A 22,553-nucleotide genomic window follows, 5' to 3' on the forward strand; every position below is an offset into this window, starting at 1 on the left:
TCCGTTTCCATGTTTGAAGCCCTAGTGATGCCCTTTTTCCTATTTCCTTTTTTTTTTTTTTTTTTTTAATCTTTGTAGACCTGGCCAGAGGACTGTGGATGACCTAGAGATTATCTATGAGGAGCTTCTTCATATTAAAGCCTTATCCCATCTTTCTACCACAGTAAGTTGCCTCTCAGTTTAGCATGGTTGGAGCACTTTGCAATAAATGCACTGTTAGGACAGAGGAGAGTATTATGGTGTTGTGGGCGGAAAGAATGTCTGATTTTCACCTCATAAATCACCTCTACTCTCTTATGAGATGCTGACGAAGTTATATCCAAGAACAATCACTGAAAGGAATCAAATGTTGTCCCAGTATTGGTAGTTACCCATGTGCCCTAATCCCCAGAGCAGCCTGATGTGAGTAGGGTTGGAACACGTGCTTCATCCCTGTGAATATGAATTTTGGAACCTGCACACTCAGATAAGAGAGCCAGGCCTGGGAGGGACTCTGAATCCTGCCATGATATGCTGCCAGAGGGTGGAAAGAGGGAAACATAGATGACCTGTCTTGGCTTGTGGGGCCAACTCCACCAGGGTTTGCTGCCTTATTGAGCATGGAAGCAGAAAGTTCAAGAGAGCATCAGCTCAGATATATTAGTCAAAATAACACCACCCACTAATAAAAAATGACCCAGTGGCTGTATCTGATTCTGAACTTTTACCTGATTAGAGTATTTAGGAGACAGAAATTTTTTGCCACTGAATAGGGATAGAAACACCTCCTCCCATAAGAATATGATTTGTAGGAAACACACATGCCCTACACGCTAATAAGTTAAGAAGAATGAAGTGGTTTCAACTTTCACAGAGCATATACTGAGGTCCCTAAGAAATATCTAGATGCCTAATTTGTTTTCATTCCTAGCTCACTAAAAGTGGTGTTCTGCTATCTCACAGTAGCAGTACCTGCCAGTCCCTGCTGTTGGGGATAAGTTCAGGTCTCTGTTGAGAGCAGTGAGGCATTTGCCATAGCTCCAAGCAAGAGGGCTTCAAGTCCCCTCTCCCCTTCAACCTAGACAAACCTCCTTCACATATCTCCCACCCCCGGCACCACTGAGGGTCTGGAGACTTGCTCACCTATGTGGACTACCCAGGGGAGTGGTCCAGCCCAGCCTCCCGCCTACCTACCACTGTCCTTGCCATCCTTACTCTCCACAGGGCATAGATGTAGTGCCTGGGAGCCTCACCTGGGAAGCCGTCGTATATACAGGGCAGAAAGCTGAGGCTCCATGAGCTCGTGATGTAGAGGGAAGTAAGGAAGGACCCCTTTCCCTGCCTGTGCTCCAGGGACCCAGCGTGCCCCAATCCGACTTCCCTGGTCTCAGTGGAATTGAGAGGATTGTGGGTAGTCTTGCCTTCTACCTCAAACCCCAGGTACCCAGGCATAGAAAAATCTCAAGTTACTGGGTTCTTAGAAAGATAGAGCCATGATTTGGGACCGTAATTTGGAATTTAAAAAAAAAAAAATGTGAATTTTAGCTAGCTAGGAATAATTTGGAATTTTAACTAAGAACATAAATGTGTTCGTTCATTTAGGCTTCATTATTCAGCTTCAAGACATAGAATTTTCCAACATGTTTGCCATGATGCATTATATGTAATGCAAACAAGAGTCACTAGTAGCAACAGAATCATATGATGTTGTACACGGTCTCCCCTTCTCACCCACAGCCAAAGACAGGCAGGCAAGTGGGCTAGTTAATGCAGGTGGGACCATGTTTGAAACAGTCTCTAAGGAGGTTGCCTGGTATGAATTAGCTATAAGCTATTCTATAAAAAGAGCTATAAGCTTTAAAAACCTAGCAGCAAATCGAGTAGAAGTGATTTTAGATGAGAGCAGCAGCAAGTGAGGTGAGAGACGACTGCATGGGAAGCCCCAGGACAGTTTGCATTGTGCCCCCAGAAAGAGCACAACCCTTTTCCACCCGACCTGGAAACGTGGCCTTTGCATGTTTCTTCTGTTTTTCTTCTAGGTGAAACGAGAGTTAGCGGGTGTTCTCATTTTTGAGTCTCATGCCAAAGGAGGGACTGTGTGTAAGTGAAAGCTGTACTGGAACCTTGCGCCTGGCCAGCACCCTTGCGAGCACATGCCACAGGAAGCCAGGCTGCTAACGCCTCACTTCTTGGCCCCGGGTCTGGCTTGGTGACTTGGCAGGGTGTCCTGTGGTACTTTCGTTTTTCTGGACCTGTGATTATTTCCAGCACATGTCAATTATTCTGAAGTATCGTGGTTTTCTAGTACCAGCAAGTGTTGTGGGTGCCAGCCTGAGTCTCACTGGCTCCCTACCCTCCTGACTCGCCACAGTGTTTAAAGAGGGTGGGATGAAGTCATTGCCCTTCAGGAAGGGCCTGAGGCAGTACCTTTCCCAGTGACCTCATTTCGTTCATAGCTTTAGAAGAACTAATTGATCTCTTGAGGTTGCTAGTTAGAATGATATTTAAACCATCCTACTTTCTTTTTCTTCTCTCACTTCCACTTTAGGCTCTAAGCTGGAGAGAATTTCTTTGCTTCAAATACGTATGCAGTGTTAATCTATAGTATCTCACCAAAATCCAAGTTGTAGTTTAGTTCTGTTATCATATTTGGAAGCAAGAAAAGGAAATTTGATGTGAATAGATGTGAACAATATTATATAAGCTGGCATGCCTTACTACCCCTACAAAAATCTGGCTGGTTCAAACAGGGTTAGTGATCTACTAAGGTCAGGAAATGCCTCTCCAATCTCTCTTGCAGAATCACAGGACACAGCAGCGTGCTAATGTGTTCTCAGAAGTTCTGCAATAAGGAGAAATGATCACCATGTTTAAACTGATACTTCCTGAGCCTAATGACACCTAGAACACTTTTTGCATGGACACCTGTTAACTCTGTAGAGACATAGTTTGGAAAATCTTGCTCTTTCTTCAGGCTACATTGTATGAGTCAAATAAGCAGGAAACATGAATTGTAAACGTGGTTTTTTTACTTTCAGTCATCAGAAGTGATATTTCTGACATTGATATCTATTTTAGTAAGAATGTAACTTCTCCAAATGTTAAAGGCTTACTTTAATTTAATGGTTGCTAATGACTTATTCTTTTTTATTTTCTTTTATTCTTTTCATTCAAGCTTGCTAATTGTTTTCATTTTATTATGAAATAGCTAAATATTTTAAACAAAGAAATAGAGAATATTACAAATGCCTTCTTAAACTTTGTCAGATATTAACATTATGCCATTTTTTTCATATTTTCTTTTCCTTTTGACGGAGTCTTGCTCTCCAGGCCGGAGTGCAGTAGTGCAACCTTGGCTCACTGCACCCTCCACCTCTCAGGTTCAAGCAGTTCTCCTGCCTCAGCCTCCCAAGTAGCTGGGATTACAGGCGTGTGCCACCACGCCCAGCTAATTTTTTTTTTTTTTTTTTTTTTTTTTTTTGTATTTTTAGTAGAGGCGTGATTTCACCTCGTTGGCCAGGCTGGTCTCAAACTCCTGAGTTCAAGTGATCTGCCCGCCGTGGCCTCCCAAAGTGCTGGATTACAGGTGTGAGCCACTGCACCCGGCCTCTTTTCATATTTTCTAAAGAGTTAAATTATACACACTGGGTGCAGTGGCTTATACCTGTAATCCCAACACTTTGGGAGGCCAAGGATTGCTTGAGCCCAGGAGTTCGAGACCAGACTGGGCAACATGGTGAAACCCCGTCTGTAAAAATTAGCCAGGTGGATTGGTGCATACCTACAGTCCCAGCTACTTGGGAGGCTGAGGTGGAAGGATCTCTTAAGCCCAGGAGGTCAAGGCTGCAGTGAGCAGTGATCATGCCACTGCACTCCAGCCTGGGTGACAGAGCGAGACCCTGTCTCAAAAAATAAAAAATAAATTGTACAACTACACTTGAAGACCCTTTGTACCCTCATTTATCCCATTCTCATCTTTCCTACCCCAAGGTAACTCCTACCCTGAATGTAGTGGTGATCATTCCAACTCATTTTTTAAAAAATACAGTCAGTCCTCTACATCTATGTGTTCCACATTTACGAATTCAACCCACTGAAGATCAAAAATATTCCAAAAAAAGAAAGTGGATGGTTGTGTCTCTACTGACCATGTACAGACTTTTTTCTTGTTATTATTCCTTAAATAATACAGTATGACAACTATTTACATAGCATTTACATTGTATTAGCTATTATAAGTAATCTGGAAATGATTTAAAGTATACAAGAGGCTGTGTGTAGATTATATGCAAATACACCACTTTATATCAGGGACTTGAGCATCTGTGGATTTTGATATCCTTGGGAGGTCCTGGCACCAATTCCCCATGGATACCAAGGGACAAGTGTGTGTAGGTATGTATCTGTAAACAATATGTAGTGCTGATTTGCATGTTTTTAAACGTCACATTACTTGTCAGATTACATTTTAGAGCCATTTTTCTATGGGATAAGTTTTAACGAATTGTGGGAGAAATGTGTATGGCTTTAAGAAACAGATTGCTGATAGATTTATATCTACTAAAAACCTATGTTTTAGGGCATAGCAAGGAATGCAGTGTTTCTCTTTCTTTTATATTCTATAGAAAAGGAGATAATATGCCACCTGAACAAGTTAGTATTTGCCAGTGATGTTTCTCGAATTTTACATATGCGTATTTTCTGGGGACTTAAAGTGATGATTTGATAAGCTGTAATTTATATTGATGTGCTTCTATTCTTATCATAAGTCTTTTCATCTTTTTGTGTCTAGTGTTTAACCAGGGGGAAGAAGGTACCTCCTGGTACATTATTCTAAAAGGATCAGTGAATGTAGTCATTTATGGAAAGGTATATATATCTTTTTCTTTTTGAGACTTTATTACGCTCCACTTACCAGTGTGGCTCTAAGTATTAGCAATGTAGTGCCACAATTAAATTTGCAACAACATTGTTCCTAGATGTAGAAAAGACATTATTGTATCTTTAATCATAAATTACCTCAGTTATTATACTTAAAGTAGTATTGTACTTTCTGGGGTTTGTCTCCTAATGGATTATAGTGTGTACATTTAAGTTAAGCCACAGACCATATTACTCAGTGAAAGCAAAGTGAACATCATAATGTAATTATGTAATCCCCTTTGGCATCGCTAGGTACAGCTCATTTATCTACAATGTTTTAGGGGCCGGGGGTCTGGTGGCAGGAGGCGGTGGGTGTTTGCTCTATTTCAGGGATCCTCTTCATCTGTGTGCTCTACTCTATCCAGGGTGTGGTCTGCACCCTGCATGAAGGAGATGACTTCGGCAAGTTAGCACTAGTGAATGATGCCCCACGAGCTGCCTCTATCGTCTTACGAGAAGATAACTGCCATTTCTTAAGAGTAGACAAGGAGGATTTCAACCGGATCCTGAGGGTGAGCCCAAAGCAAAGTGTGGCTGAGAGACAGCCCATTTTTTCTTTAACTAAATAAGCAAAGCTTTGAGCACGGTCTTAATTGAGTAGTCCTGTGATGAATGAGTGCTCTAGGCACAAAGGGCCTTTGTTACAAACTGGTTATATTTAATGTGTTGGTATGCATTCTGGGATCCAGAGGTTGTATTCCAGCAAAGCTGCAAATGCAGGATGCTGTGCTGGACCTAGTCCCTCTATGCATCCCTGCACTGGTCCATGAGAATTGATGATAAATAGGAATTGCCTTGGCAAAATGTCAGTCTGAGAAGTTTCTCTCTGACATCCTGGGCATCCTTCTTTGTGTCCTTCCCATCCCACTCTCCAACACAGTGGCAGCCCCCTCTGCCCCTTGTCTTTCTCTTTCCTAGACCTTCCTAGTTTCCACCTCCTTCTCCTCCCAAATCTGAGCCTGTCTCATATCATCATACATTCTCTTGATTTATTGAGTGATTACGTTTTACTGGGAATTAACATCTATCATAGTTACTCCAACCGAGCATTTTCATTTTCAAGAGCTTTATCTCAAATTGTTACAAACTAAAGGAATTTCTGACATTGGCAGGCAGGTGAATAACTGGGGTGGTAGACGGAACTGTGCAATTGCACTTAAAAGTTGACTCTGCAGATGAGCCTACTCTAAACGTATTAAGGAATTTGTGAGCGTGGGTGATGTTTAGAAAACGTGGTCTCTGGTCTCTCCCCAGCATGTGGTCCCTTGTCCCTGGGAGGGATGACTCTGCTTCGGCTGGTAGAGGCCTGATGATGGACTTTTAGGGATGGTGACGATGTCCCACCACCCCTGGCTTCTCAGGTGGCCTGTGGTCCTTCTCGCCCTAGCTTGAGTTCACTCAGGAGGCTGTTCTCTCTAGGGTCACACTGCCCTCTTTCTTTCACTGCTGACCCACAGAGCAGGGTCCCTTCTGTCCCTCTTACAGCCTTAGCATCTCTATCCCCTCCTCAAGTCCTAAATGTAGCTTTTGTGCTTTGCGGTATATTCCCGTTACTTAATGATGATTTACAATGTCGTGCTCCTGTCCTTGTGTCTGGACGTCAATCCCTACATGGCCTTAAGCATTTGCCTTTGGTGGCAAAATTTCTGACAACTAAGTTTGTCTTAGGAATGCATGGTCTTAATGCAAAAAGAAAAAAAAGGCTAAAATGTATACACTTGAATGATATATTAAAAAAATACTAGATGGAATTTGAGTTGGTTCTTATCTGATCTCTTTTTAAATGGGGGCCAAATGTTGAGGAAAAGCATGTTAAAAATTTTAAACTAGTTATTTACAATGATTGAAATTTAAATGTAAACTGTACTAACTCCTTCAAGTTTACACACAAGGAGTTTACATTCAGCCAAAACATTCTTTGAAAGAATCAGATTAGGACCATTATCATTGATGTAATTTATAAAATCACTTAAAATAACCAAAAATAGTTTTTAACACATTTCAAACAGATTTTTCTTAAAACAAAACAAAACAAAACAAAGCAGTCTTTTGATTAGAGAGAAGAGGTGCCCCACTCCTAAGGAAACTAAATACACTTAGAAGAAAAAGAACTTTGCTGAAGCTGCTTGCTATTTACCATATATTTTTATAACTAATAAATGCCTTTGCTCCCCACCTTCCTACTCTACTTCCTTCTCCCAAAGGTTTCTCAGAGCATAACCACACTATGCTTTATTCTGCTGTTTTTCTGAAGCTGGGGTAAAAGCAGTCTTAAAAACACATGCCTCAAACCTCATCTGGTCCTCTCTCTGACCGTTCCAGCCCTTGACTTTGAAAATGACTTAATTTGTAGACGCAACAATTAGCATGACAAGCACCAAATGAGTTTCTGAAGCATTTGAAATTTTTTTCATTGTCTGAGTAAGCGGCAGCATCTGTATGTGGTGTAATTTGTATTTGCAGGACGTGGAGGCGAATACAGTCAGACTTAAAGAACATGACCAAGATGTCTTGGTGCTGGAGAAGGTCCCAGCAGGGAACAGAGCTTCTAATCAAGGAAACTCACAGCCTCAGCAAAAGTATGTTTGCATCCAACACTGTAATTGCCAGACTATGATTAACCTTTTCACATGGTATCATCATTTCTACAATAGCATGTTCTCCTTTTTTGTGGAAGATGGCAGTGTATGTGACTTTTTTCCTCTCTATTGACTAATCACACATCTTGTGGAGTATAATGTATCATTTCTGGCACAGCATTGAGCCGGGTGCTGCCTAGAGTAATTCGGGAGAGAATATTCCTTTACTCTAAAAACCACTCTTTGTATACAGTGTTCAACTGTAATAGCTGTGGAACAGAAGGCGTATGAGAGAACAATGGGAATAGCAATGCCAGGCAGCTCAAAGGATATGAAGGCCCCTGGGTGATGAGAACTTTTGGTATTTGAATTTCGTATGCAGGATTTCGCATGAAGTGTTTTCCTCTTGTTATCAGAATGAGCGTCTTTGATGAAAACCCAGACTTCAAATATAAAACAGTCTACTGATTGCATCCCAGAAGCATCCATTTGGCCTCAGTCATGCTTATTCCTGCTAATGTCAAAAGGCCATTAGCTTCACATTTCTCAGATGTCCTGTTTAACTTGAGTCTTTTTCAGCATACTGATGTTCAGTTCCAGCTTTTGCTGCAACTTACTACATAAAACTGCATCAAATGTACCAACATTTGAGTGGTAAGACGGAATAGAAAATGTGGCTCTAAGAAATTACAGAAAATTGCAGAATCTAGTTTTTAAAATGGAGATTAATTTTCAATCTTAGTGTAATAAAAACACCAATTCTGTAGCTAAAGAAATGTTACCCAACAATATGTTGAAGGAGAATGCATCTCAAGTAATTTTCCTTTGTTTGCCAAATAAGCGAGGTGTTTCCTTTATGAAGGCATTCACCATAAATGATTAATTTTTATTGTTTAGACTAAAAGTCTAAGGCCCAGACATTTTCATTTGGGTGAATCAACATATTTGCAAAGAGGGCAGGAAAAAAGATAATATTATTAAATAGCCATAGTATATTTTGCAGATTTTATAGGATTCTTATCATATTACAACACCTTTTAAAAGATGGAGAAATTTAGGCTCAGAGCCACAAGTTACTTGCCCAAGGTCTCAAAGCTTGTAATGGCAGAGCTTGGATTCAAGTCCAGCTTGACCAGTTTTCACACGCCTATCCCCCTTCCACCTGCCAGCTTACTATAACAAAATATAGTAGATAAGACTACATACTCAACACTGTTTAGTAAATATTGCAAACCACTCCATATCGAAAGAACTGACATCAAAAGGACTATGTAAAAAAACTACCTTTCACTTACAAAACTATAAAATTACCATAGAAATTTCCTTATTATTTATTGTTTTCTACTGTCTGTTCTTGAAATTGTTCTTGCCCAAATGTTTTTAACAGTTGTCCTTCCAGTCCACTAAGGAGGATAAGAATGAAAACATTTTTTTCTGTGAAGGTTGGGACTGCTTCTAGTGATTTTCTTTGGTTCCCTTAAATACCTGGTGTTTTATCTGTATTTTAAACTAATGCTTCAGATGTCCTGGGAAAATTATGCTTACTGAAAAGGCAAGCCTTGAGAATTCTCCTTAACCTAGAAACATCTGATCAAGAGGTTCCCTGGAGGTCCCCTTGCTTGACTTCTTCATGTCATTGGGGAATGATCAAAAGCATTTGCCTGTTACAATGGCTTTCATTCAGGGTGTTCTCCAAATATAGGTTTCTTATGAAATCAAACTAAAAGGGATGGAAAAGAAGAGACCGTATGTTTTATTATTTTAGGCCTGATCTGATTTTCTATTATATCTCCTTATTTGTGTCCTGTATTCCAATCCAAATTTCTTCCACAATTCAAAAACTTATGCATGTTCACAATGAGCCATTTAAGAAATATCAGTGAGTACAAATTAATGCACCACACATAATCATTTCCCTGAAGAATGAAAGGCTGCTCTCTCAAGGGGTCATTTCCCATGTTGAGCTTTCCCAAATGAGACCAGAGTTGAAGGGGAGGGGACATGTAAATAAATTTGGGGCTGATATTCTGGACTTCAAAAATGTGGCATCAATCATGTGTATGGACGGACTTAAAATTTAGGAAGCTGTAGGGCCTCTCCTCAGAAATTATCCTTTTTGAGCTCAAAAAGGGTCACCATGTTGGTGCTGCTAATAATGTTATTTTTCTAGTTCATTTTTTTTCCCTGAGAAATCCAGAATAGTTTATGTGTACATTTTTAACTTTCAAAACCTCCTGACTCTACCTAAGCATCTCAACTCTGAGTGTGATATTAAAAATGTCAATAATAAGACAATATTTGCCATGAAGGATAAATTCCACGGAGCCCTTAGTCGTTTACTGTTTCGCATGTCTTTCTGCAGTGTGGTTATGCGGGTTTAGTAAGAAAGAATTTGAGATGCATGTTCCTGTTTTCGTTACCGTGTTGCTTTTATCTTAGACTGTTTTCTCATTGCTCAACTCCATCCTGTGTGCAGGAAGACAGTCTCTTTCAGGTCCCCTTCTCCACACCCTTCTCTATTCTAGGAACAGATTGTAGTGTCCTCATTTGCAGAAAAATATTTTATGTCAGAGGTTTAGAACTTCATAGCTTATATAATGTAACCAATTGGAGTTTGCTTTTAACTTGAACTAGAGTCACTCTTTCATGAAATAAACTGAAAAGAGTCATGCTGTGTGGTCTTCAAGTGGTCCTGACCTCATTTTAAACAGAGGCCAAGCAGTAGGTGCCTGGCAGTAGACAGTGGGAAACAAAGCCGTCACGTGATGTTTCAGCCGAACCCAGAACCCCAAGAGCCCAGAGGGCTGTGTCTGGCCAGAAGCTCCTGGCCCCTCCGTCTTGGAGTCCCCCACCCTAAGGGAATGTCAGCACCTAATAGACTTCTGTGGAGCTGTGAAGAGAAGCTGGGGTAAGGTGGCCACGGCAACTGTACCACAAGAGGAAGTCTTTGGTAGCAAAAGAAAGATCCTGGGGGTCTCTGACTGGCCAGATGGGCAGAGCTTAGAGAGGCCACTTTCTCTCTAGAGAGGTGATCAGGCATCTGGCTTGCCTCTCAGATCTCTATTACTTTTGACCAGCCATAATGCCCTAGCTAAAGGATGTCCAAACAAAGAATACCAGAATGTGAAGCCAACCTTCTAGTAGAATTAAACTTTTGACAAGGGGACACATTTTACAAACTGATGTATGAGTCACGCAGCTAGCTATACAGCTTGCAACTTTCCAGCAGCCACTGCCCAGTGCCACGCAAAGTAACAGACTGGTTTTCCCCCCATTCGGTTTTCATGTTATGGAAGGTACCTATACTCCTATTGAAATAAAACTCGTTTTCAGAAACAAACTGAACAAGCCCTCTTTAGAGGAAGGTTGTTAATTACATGGAGAATTTCCTGTTCTGAAAAAGCTCCAGATAGCTAGACCTGGTCTCCATGTGGAGCGTCTTGGTGTACAAGCAGAAAAGTGCCATGAAACTCATGCTTGTTCTCTGAAGCCAGACACACCTGGCTCATGTCAGAGGTCTCCCGTTTACTAACTCTGTGACTTGAGGCATGATGCCCCGCCGTCCTGAGCGGTCTCTCCATCTGCAGAATGAAGATAATATTTAACTAGCAGGAGTAAACAGCACGACCTTATTCAGCCCACCTAGCTGTCTAGGGCATAGTAAACAGTCGACAGATGTTGCTCTCTCTAACCCCGTTTCCTGATTAATGTGGCCAACGCTACTCTTCTTCCAGCTCATCTGGTGAGTGCTATCAAAGAATCATATATTTCAGGAATTACTGAATGAATTGAGCAATATTCTCTATTTCAATATTGAAAGTCATTTATAAATATGCCCTCTTCTTTCCTCAAATATGCATTGCCCACAAGAGGAAAAACCATTGTCTTCTACCTTATCTCTTTTGAGAAAGGGTTCAGACTTTTGAGATGAAAGTAGACTATTTTTTTTTCTATTCCCCTTCTCTCCTCCTCTAGGCGCCAAAGCCAGGTTTCCTCAGAGATTTAACCGTTTATCTTCCTTTTGGTCTTGTGCGCGCACTACAGTTTTAGCTAACAGCTGCCTTCCAGATAGACTGCATTGGCCACCTCATTCAATACCAGGGGTGCTTCCCTCACCGTTTTCACATGCACGTATGTTAAAATGTCTGCTCATCACTCCCTTAGTCTGTGGCTTGAGATCCTGAGATTTAACAATATGTTAGAGTTACTCTTGGGATCTCAACACACCTCAAAAGTCTCAAACAGGCAAGGAAACCAGAGCTGAATTCTCACTGCTTTCTGAACATTAGACAATTTTATTTTCATTGTTGTTTTTACTTGCCTGTTTGTGTGTGTGTGTGTGTGTGTGTGTGTGTGTGTTTGTATTTTGAGATGGAGTCTTGCTGTCACCCAGGCAGGAGTGCAGTGGCGTGATCTCCACTCACTGCAACCTCCGCCTCCCAGGTTCAAGCAATTCTCCTGCCTCAGCCTCCTAACTAGCTGGGACTACAGGCACATGCCACCATGCCCAGCTAATTTTTTGTATTTTAGTAGAGACGGGGTTTCACCGTGTTGGCCAGGCTGGTCACGAACTTCTGAGCTCAGGCAATCCACCCGCCTCAGCCTCCCAAAGTGCTAGGATTACAGACGTGAGCCACTGCACCCGGCCCCTACTTGCCTGTTATTTTTAAGTGAAATTCCAAGCAGAAAAGCAAAGCCTGAGTTTTGGAAGAGAAGCACCCAGATCATCTGAATGTATTTTGTCTACAGCTCCCACTTAGTTGTGTTTTGTCACTGTCTTGAGTAAGATTTTGAAACAGTTCACATGCAACTTAAAAAATAAATCCTCCCGTGTTAATTGAAGAACACCATGGAAAGATCTTCTGAAATAATGTCTATTATAACCCCCGGTAATTTATATCTGGCATTGAAATAAATTACAAGGATTTTCTACTGCTGATTTATTTCCCATTCATGATGTTACTGGGGTTTGTTTGTTTGCTTATCGGTGTTATGGGGTTTTGTTTGCTTTCTCTCGTTTTATTATTAGCTGAATTTCCAAAGCACATACCAGTGTACAGTTGGGAAAGACAGAGCATTCCAGAAATAGGTGGGGGAATCCAGTGTGGGACAGAAGTTTTGCTATGAGTAACCCATATATGGATAACCTAGCTTACTCTCACTTCCCCTCACCAGCTCCCCCTGCCTGACCTGAACTGCCCTGGGTTTTACATGTTCCTTTTTATTCTCCTTTGGAAAAAAGACTGAAGTTTCTCAGTTCCCAGCCTACTAAAGCTGCTCTTCAAGAAGTTTACCTTATTCCCATATAGGGAAAAAAGAACAGTGTTTGGAGTAACGACTTCACTTTGTGGGTTTTCTGTTTGTTTGTTTTGTCTTCTTGTGTGACTTTGACGAAGTGTGTGGTCTCTCTTACCATGAAAAGTATATGGTTCCCTGGGATCTCAAATTAAAAAAAAAAATTAGATAAGTAAAAGTTTTTTTAATGATTTGCCCACTTTTGAAAAACTAATGGCATTTTTGTTTCTTATCCAGGTATACTGTGATGTCAGGAACACCTGAAAAAATTTTAGAGCATTTTCTAGAAACAATACGCCTTGAGGCAACTTTAAATGAAGCAACAGGTATACACACAGAACCGTTTACATGTCCATTAAATCCATGCATAGCATTGTTTAAATGAAGCAACAGGTATACACATAGAACCGTTTGCATGTCCATTAAATCCATGCATAGCATTGTTTAAATGAAGCAACAGGTATACACATAGAACCGTTTGCATGTCCATTAAATCCATGCATAGCATTGTTTAAAAGTCCTGAATTCATTCGCAGTGTGTATAGTGAAAGCAGTTTGGGAAGGGGATTCTGTGTATTGATATTTGAAAAGCATCTCTGTGTGACCTGACTGGGAATAGTCCTTCTGACTGTCCTCTTCCCTCCCCAATCCTGACTGTTCTCTAGAAATGACTCAGCCTCATTTCTACATACTATGCCTCGTCTTCCCTAGGCATCTCTCTCTTAAGTTATTCAAATCCCACCTTCTATAGGCATCTCTTGGGTTTATCATTTACATCCTACCTATTCCCACGAAGGATTTGAAGCTGCCTACATAAAAGGTACAGCCTTGCTCCAGTTGGGAGTAAGATACTTCTCTTTGCAGTTGTTGTAGAGTCCAGCTGCTCTAGAATATAACTAAATGCCACCATTCGTTTGCTAGGGCTGCCCTAATGAACAACCACCAACTGGGTAGCTCAAGCAACAACATTATATTGTCTTACAGTTCTGGAGGCTAGAAATCCTAGCTGAAGGTGATATTTGGGTTGGTTCTTTTTGAAGGCTGTGAAGGAGTATCTGTTCCATGCCCCTCTCCTAGCCTCCTGTGGTTTGCAGGCTATCTTTGGCTTGTAGATGCATCATCCAGATCTCTGCCCTCATGTTCACACAGCATTCTCCCTGTGACTCTTCACATAGCCTTCCCTCTGTGCATGTCTGTCTCTGGGTCCAAGGTTACCCCTTTTTATAAGGATACCAGTCATATTGGATTAAGGCCCGCATTAAGGACCTCACCTTAACTTGACCACACCTGCAAAGACCCTATTTCCAAAGACGATTATATTCTGAGATACTGGAGGTTAGTTCTTCAACATATCTTTTTGGGGGGATATAATTCAACACATAACATCTGCTTACAGTGAGTCAGTCTTGTTACCTAAGACACAGAAATTCTAGGGTGAATAAAACAAATCTCACCAGTGAACTAAGTGTTCAGAGTTATAAAATTATGTTCCACTTTGGTTACCATCTTGTATATGACTTTGAAACAGCCCACACACAACGTGTTTTTTTTTTTTTAATCCTATGCTACTGCCTGTCTCTCAGAATAATGATGTGGGTTAATATTTTAAGCACATAGAGCTCTACAGAAGAGCCTTTCTCACTAAAAGAAGTTCAGAGATTTATCTCAAAAACTTAGTTCAAAATCCATTTCCATAATTGACCTTTGCTATATACTCAAGTTGAAGATATCATTATTATTATATACCTCCTAAAGGTATTTTACCACTGAATTCTTATTTTATCTTCTCATTCCAGTTTCTCATTTTATACATAGATTACCTGAGGCTTTTTATGTAGCAAATTAATTAGGGTATAGTAGATATAATCGTCAGGATCACTGGCTCCAGGCCAATTATTCTCAGGCCAATATTTATTGAGTATCTTGTTGGGCAGACACTAAGCTAGATGCTTTGGACTAGGCAATGTGAACAAGGAATCATCCTCCTGCCTTCAGAAAGCTTATGATGTGTTAGAAGACATAATGCAATGTGCACATAACTTGAATATAAGGCAGAATGTGGTTAGTGCTTCAGGGACACTGACTGGGTGAGGGATCTGGAAAAGTATCATGGAAAATATAGAGTGGCCCTGAAGGAGGCTGGTAACCAGTAAGTAGAGATAGGGACAAAGCCATCCATACTAAGGGATAATATTAGCACTGATCTAGAAATAGACAGGGAAGAGTGAGTGGTCAGATTTTTACTGGACTATTATGTACATAAATTGGAAAATGAAGGAAAGGTTTAAGAATTGGGTTATAGATCTTAGAGAGTCTTAAATGAAAAGCCAGCTGGGTGCAGTGGCTCACGCCTGTAATTCCAGCACTTTGGGGGCCAAGGCGGGAGGATCACTAGAGCCCAGGAGTTTGAGGCTACAGTGAGCTATGATCATGCCACTGCACTCCAGCTTGCGCAACAACAACGAAAAGGTAGAACCAAGCACTGGGAAGTGGTTGAAGATGTCTGAGCAAGAAGAACATAATAAGAGCTATGCTGGAGAAAAGTTACTCCATATTTAGTATAGAGAAACTGTTGAAGAACCAGTTATGTGAGGATAGCTACCAAGAGCCATATGTAACCTCAAATAAACCAAATTTCTAGGACCATGGGTCAGGAAAAAATGCAGCTGATTTTTTCCCTCTGATTAACTGTTTGCCCAGAATGTGTGATTGCATAATGCAAGAATCAGCATCTTACCTAAAGTAAGTATTGACTCAAAAATATATATATTCTGGTACATTAGAGACTGTGGCATCTAAGGAACGAGCTATAAGATCTTTACCACCCATGAAGGGCAAGTATAGCCTTCCTTTCAAGTCACCTCTAAAAGAGATGGAGATTGGATTATTGCTGCTGCTTCTGCTTCTTTTGTTTAGTTTTGTTTTTTTAATTACTATTCCTTGCAGAGCAGGGCTAACCCACGGGCAGTGTGCCCAGAGTAGCCTGATTATTCCTTCTTCATCAAAAAAATTAAAGCCTAGAAATCAGTGTATTCTAAGGCTGGCGTGTGGGATGTGATTCTTGACCCTTCCATTTTTGATAGTAGAGACTAAGCTAGCATCATAATTTAATATTGAACTTCATTTCCTGCAGTTTTTCCTGATTTTTTTTCTTACAAGTAATGTTTATGCCTTGGAAATAAAGAACAAACCAGTATCTTTTTCATAAATCAAAAATACAAATGTGCCTCCCTACTGTCCTGGACACTAAATAATCCTAGGGTAGGTCCACGAAATTTGTGGATATACCAGAGTAGGAGACCTTTGGCAGTTATAGATTTACAGTACAGTAAGAAAGGTCAGAGTTACCGTTAAAGTTGTAACATCATAAAAATGCACACTGCTGAATTTGACATCACACTCTCTTAATTTACCAAAAATCTGTTTTCTACCTGAGACCTATTAGTTCTTATATTTTTACTTTTAAAACCAGCATTAGTCATGGAGTGACTTGGTAAATCATCTTCTAGTAGGAAGTGATGTTTTAAATTAATTCTTAAGCAAATTTTAACCTATAAATTAGATTTCCAGTGTTCATGTTTTTGATGAACTTACATTGGCAAAGTTTGAATCAGTGACTAAATGTTTAACCATTATTCTCATTTAAATATAAGTTACGAGTGTAATCCCAAGCTGTCATCACTCAGTGTCACCAGTCACCTTCAGTCTCATTATACTGAGAAGCAGAGAAGGTGCCAGACAGAAGAGTTGCTACATGTGAGGGGAGAGCCGGAAAGCCACACTGAAATGTGAGCTGAGTGGTTGGCCATGTTAACTGACTCCCTCCCCAGCCTTGGAGCACCCAAGTCAAGTCTCTGCTTTAGCAAACTTTAAACTACCAGATAGTACAGCCTCCTGGGTGCATATAAGCAAGTATTACCTCCTCTATTCTCAGGAATATATAAAACATATCAAGATGGTGCTAGATGTTAAGCTCAGGCAAGCCAAAATCCTTTGGTATATTAAAAAAAATAGTTTCTTGCAGCCTCTGTCTGGCACCTTCTCTGCTTCTTCTCTGGCTCAGTATAATGGGACTGAAGACCTGGTGACATTGAGTTGTGACAGCTTGGTATTACACTCATCAGTTATATTTAAATGAGTATGTATAATGGTTAAACCTTTAGTCACTGACTCAGACTTCACCAATAAAAGTTCATTAAAAACATGGACAACATTTGGCAATCTAATTTATAGCATTAAAATGTACGTATTTCTCACCATTTTCCATTTAAGATGAGCGTCACAATCTCAGACAGTGTATTTCATGTTTTCCCTGGAAATGTCATGGCATCTTGGGTTCCAAGTTCTGATGGGCGTAGTCCTGAGGTTTTTAGGTTTGCCTTCATGAGCTTTCCCATCTGGCTAGCCAGGGCGTGTTGTCTGCAATGAAGAACCAGCATCAAATTCAGCGACGAAGTAAATGAAGCTTATTTGGGGGACCTGCCTTACTTCCCTTGCCAACCCCTTGCTTCCTTACCTACAAAATAGTTTCACATATAGGACAGTCACCATTGGAATCCACCAGCTTCTGTTTTGTTAGCCTTTGTTTTGCTCTAGTTGCTGCTCACAGCCTTAATCTTGTTTTCTTTTCTTTTTTTCTTTTTTTTGCTGCTTCTTTCTCCCCTCACCAATTCTCTGCTCTTACCACGTCCTGATTCTGTAATTCTATTGTCCTCCTACCTTTCATTGCTTCTTTTGGAAATAGGAGGTGAAAAAGACATAAAAGAGAAAGGATTTTGAAAAAACAAATATGGTATAGACAAAGAAACGACCATGTCTTCATTCTGCATGTATGGTACTGCCCACATGTGACCCTTTAAGTATACAGATTTTAAAATGTTTGGTGGCTAAGGTACCTAGTGCTGTTTGTACAAGGCTGTCTCTCTTTAAAATATTATACTTTTTGTCCATTGTCATAAGAAACTGATTTTCATCTCAATCTCTGTCAACACCATTATTTATATGAAGTGCTTCCGTGTAAAGTAAACTCATACCCCAAACCAATGTGTTAGAACCAATGACTAAGAACAAGTGAATAGATACTCTTGCTTTCCTAAAGATTTCCACAAGAACCTAATTTCCTTTTCTGTTTTTTTCCCCTTCCAGATTCTGTTTTAAATGACTTTATTATGATGCACTGTGTTTTTATGCCAAATACCCAGCTTTGCCCAGCACTGGTGGCCCAATATCCTTTTATTGTGATTGTAAGTCCCTATTCCCTCAAAGACAACCCCACCTATCGAGGGCCATTCTTATCTCATCTTCTGCAGGTAAGTCATGGCCCAGGCAGAGTTGTGCATTCCACCCTCATCACACTGAAATGTGTTTTCCCACATTTTCCACAGTTTTCCCTTGTACAGACTCTAGCTCTGCCTGGCAGAGGTCTGCTGTGCCATGTTTAAGGATTTCCTCCTTGTTACCTGTATTGGGCCATTCTTTCATTGCTATAAAGAAATACCTGAGGCTGGGTAATTTATAAGAAAAGAGGTTTAATTGACTGGCAGTTCTGCTAGGAAGCATCGTGCCAGCCTCTGTTTCTGGGGAGGCCTTGGGAAACTTACAATTGTGGCTGAAGGTGAAGGGGGAGCAGGAGCGAGGTGGGGAAGGTGGCAAACACTTTTAAATGACCAGATCTCATGAGAATTCACTGTCTCAAGGACAGCACCAAGACATGAGGGATCCACCCCCATGACCCAAACACCTCCCAGCAGGCCCACCTCCAGCATTGAGGATTACATTTCAACATGAGATATGGGCAGGGACAAACATCCAAACTGTATCATCTGTGCAGAGAAGTGTGAACCAGCTTACCACAGGAACGTGATGCTGGCAAAAAAAAAAAAAAAAAAAAAAAAAATCCATGCCTGGGAGGCAGGCTAGAAAGGGTTATGGAGAAGAACCTGGGAGTATTAGCAGGAATGGTTCCCTAACCTCAGGGACAGACTGTTCCCTGGCAGGATGGACTGTGGTCGGCTTGTGTTCCTTCTCTGAGCTATGGTATTAAATTGCTAACCTGCTGAGATAAATACAAGTTATCACTGTAGGATAACTTTCTTTTCCCATTCATCCTAGTCCATCCTCTCCTCTAGATACCAAAATTTCTTTCTTTGTTACTACTTTTTATTATCATCTTACTGACTTAAAGACCCAAAATTTGAAATTCCAGTGACAATTCCTCTCTATAGCTTGAAGGCCAAGTTTATTTGGGACAGCTTTTCAACAGTGTTTGGAATGGCCCAGTTGATGCTGGTATGTAGCACAGAGCAAACATTCTCAGAAAATAGGAGTGGAATAAAAGAAGTGGGTATTATTAATAAGCTTCACACTCAATTTCGGGAGCGTGTGAAAGTATATTCTAAGATTTTGTTTTATTTTTAGAACAACAAAAATTTAGACCCCAAATCACTTTGGCCCTTTTGAGCAGTTAAATATATTGAAGGAGAATGACTCTTTTATTCTTTCTTTTTTTTTTTTTTTTAGGAATTCAATGAATGTTGGCATGTTTTCCTCATTCAAGATTATAATTACCCTACCTGATTCTCATTTTCTTGTTCACTCATAATTCTCTTTGAAGTAAACAATGTATGAGGACAGGAGATTTGAGTTGAAGGTGCAACTCAGAGGGAGCTGCAAGAGGGAGATTTGTGTGTTTATTTGCCTGGAAACTGTTTTCCCGAGTAATGATGGCTTAATGAGACTTACATACATTATATATTTTTTCTGGCACATACTCAATTTTTCTCAAGTAAAATGAACACATTCAGGATCTCTGTGCTCTTTTAACTCCATACGCACTAATCATTATAGACCTTTGAGATTTGCTGGAAGGAAAAATAAAATCCACCATTGAGTTTAGACTTGCCTTTTTAGCAGTTAGAAGGTCGATAAGCCTAAGGCAAACAAAACTCAAGGGCGAGTCAGCGAGTTCAGTGGGCCAAGGCATGGCATCTTTACAACTCCAAGCTCCAAACACTGCGCTTGTCTTTTTTTTTCAGATTCTAACTTCTTCGTTTATTAGCTTGTTCCCCTTCAAGAGTTGATTGAGAACATTCAAATCACTAACTTCTCTTTTTAAAATAGCGCTCTGGAGAGAAGGTCCGTTCCATGCCCAGGTAGGGAGGAGGGGGGAGAAATGATACTGGCGGGGAGGGAGAGGGGAAGGCAAGACAGCAAACAGGCGTGGAAGAGCTGTGACGTCAAATCTGACTTCTTTTTTCTGTAGATGGGGGAATCCAGGATGACTGGGTATAATCTGTATTATCTAGGTCCCTCAGACCACCTGCCTCATATCTGGCCCTGTGGGAACTTAGATTCTCTTCACTGTTCTATTTTGAATCAGCTCTGTTTGTGTCAGGTGCATGCTAAGAGCATTGACCAATATTATACCACTCTATCCTGGCAGGATTCTATTGGGTTAGTATTAGCTTTGTGTTACAAATCAGAGTCCTGAAGTTACCCCCAGCCCCCACAAAAAAACAAAAAAGGAGTGGCTTGCCCCAGGCAAGTAGCTGAGTCCTCCAGATGATTCCAAACCTGGAGTTTGCCTTTTTTTTCTCTCTCTTCACAACTTATTTATTTGAAAGCTTGTTTAAATTTTAATGATTCTGTAACCTTTCATTAGAGTTTAAGAACATTTCAAGACACTATATTGCATCATAAACTGCTTAACAGCACACCTGCAAGCAACAGGGATGTATAATGCAAACTTGAACAAGTGGTTTAACCCCTATGTTTTTAACGTGGGATATTAGGGATAGTAAAATACTTAACTATGTTTCATTAGTCAGTTGCTTTAGTGGAGTATTTTTAAAGTGCTTAACATCTGGAACTTTTCATAGCAGCCCTATGAAGAAGTCAGTATTTTTACTGCTATTTTTCTAAATCAATAAACTAGAATAATGAAAAATTATGAATTGCTCAGAGAAAGGTAATTACTAGCACAGAAAAGATTTGAGCCCTGAGCTACTGACACGTATTTCTGTTCTTAATCCACATTGTGTGTCTCTTCCAGTTTTGCTTTTACCATGGAGAAAGATAGTAGAACTCTGCTGAACATTAATATATCAAGCCTTTTATGTGCTAATGAGAGAGACTCTCTATTCATTAGACACAGTTTGGACATGATTTGACCCGATGAATACAAGTACTTTATAATGAGTTTGAAAATCATATTTGTTCAATTTCTATACTTTTCATCTCCAGGTTCTTTAATCTTTTTTTAAATCTGCATTTAAAATTGAGTTCAGTTTTCCTTTAGTCTTCAAAAGAAAATTAAAACCACCTGTATATAACCCTATAACCTCTCAGGTGTACTATTGCTAACCATTTTGTGTATATCCTTCTATACATATAGATAAATGTTTTTAAATGTAAGAATGGGATCATACTATAAATAATTTTGTATACCTTTTAATTAAGCAATATTTTATGAGTATCTTTCTATGCCATTATTTTTCTATGCCATTTTTCTAAATATAGATAGTTGTCATCCTTAAAAATAAAACATTCTCATTACAAAAAATTTTAATTACAACAAAAGGAGAAGAGAGCAAAGTTCACCTGGCATCTCACCACCATTAATAAATTTGTTTTTAAAATTTTAGAATTTATATATGCATTTTTATGTTCATAAGATTTTATATAAATTAAATAATGTTACATGTGCTTTTTGGTAATATGCTGTTTTTCACTTGGTGGTATATTGTGAATATCTTTCCAAACTAATGTATATATAGATAAAACTACATCATCTTTTTTTCCTTCTAGATATTTCCATAAATGTTTACTGACTGCTGGAAATGTGTCACATAGAGTACTGGGCAACAAGGGGGCAAAGATGTGTGAGAAAGACACATTATCATTTTTAATGACTATTGTATTAATAGATACGTCATAATTATTTTCTCTGCCTCTACCTATTGGATATTTAGATTATTTCCACAGTTTTTTTCTTTTTTTTTGCTATAAGAAACACAATGGAGTGAATCAACATCCTTCCAGCTAAATCTTTGCCCATGTATATGAAAATGTACTCACTTTAAATTCCTAAAAATAGGCAAAGAATATGTAGTATGTTAATGCTTCTAATGTGTATTCCCAAATTGCTCTCCTGTTGTATCAATTTAGTGCTTTATGATTAAACTCTGCCATATTCTTGTTTGTACAACTCCAGGCTGGCCTTCAGTTTAGTAAGTGATCACAACGAAGTCAATACTATTTTGAATTTTAATAACTCTCTTTGATTCAGAGTATTTTCACATTATTTACTTTATCTTTCCAACACCAGTTCTCCAAATGTAAAGCAAAAAAGTCTGCTATATTATTTTTGTTGTTGTTGTTGTTGTTGTTTGTGGGTTTTTTTGTTTTTTTTTTTTGAGACAGAGTCTCGCTCTATCACCAGGCTGGAGTGTAGTGTCGCAACCTTGGCTCACTGCAACCTCTGCCTCCTGGGTTCAAGCAATTCTCCTGCCTCAGCCTCCCGAGTAGCTGGAACTACAGGCACGCACCACCACACCCAGCTAATTTTTTTTGTTTTTAGTAGAGATGGAGTTTCACCATGTTGGCCAGGATGGCCTCGATCTCTTGACCTCGTGATCTGCCTGCCTTGGCCTTCCAAAGTGCTGGGATTACAGGTGTGAGCCACCACACCTGGTATTTATTTCATTTCACATATAGGAGAAATCAAAGCACAGGGAGGTCTAATAACTGCCTGAGATCCTGCATATACTGGTAGACATT

General features: G+C 39.9%; 1 protein-coding gene across 9 annotated transcripts in view; it reads left to right on the plus strand.

The window, feature by feature from the left end:
• The window catches only part of RAPGEF4 (Rap guanine nucleotide exchange factor 4), a 381,527-nt gene that overhangs the window by 312,223 nt on the left and 46,751 nt on the right, over positions 1-22,553 (plus strand). For all 9 annotated transcript variants that reach the window (XM_054548828.1, XM_054548824.1, XM_054548822.2 and 6 more), the window contains 7 exon segments: positions 79-163; positions 2,019-2,079; positions 4,772-4,848; positions 5,268-5,414; positions 7,366-7,481; positions 13,014-13,102; positions 17,922-18,000. In XM_054548828.1, the coding sequence (XP_054404803.1) occupies positions 79-163; positions 2,019-2,079; positions 4,772-4,848; positions 5,268-5,414; positions 7,366-7,481; positions 13,014-13,102; positions 17,922-18,000 (654 nt within the window).

This window comes from Pongo abelii, chromosome 11, assembly GCF_028885655.2.
Source record: "Pongo abelii isolate AG06213 chromosome 11, NHGRI_mPonAbe1-v2.0_pri, whole genome shotgun sequence".
Classification (NCBI taxonomy): Eukaryota; Metazoa; Chordata; class Mammalia; order Primates; family Hominidae; genus Pongo; species Pongo abelii.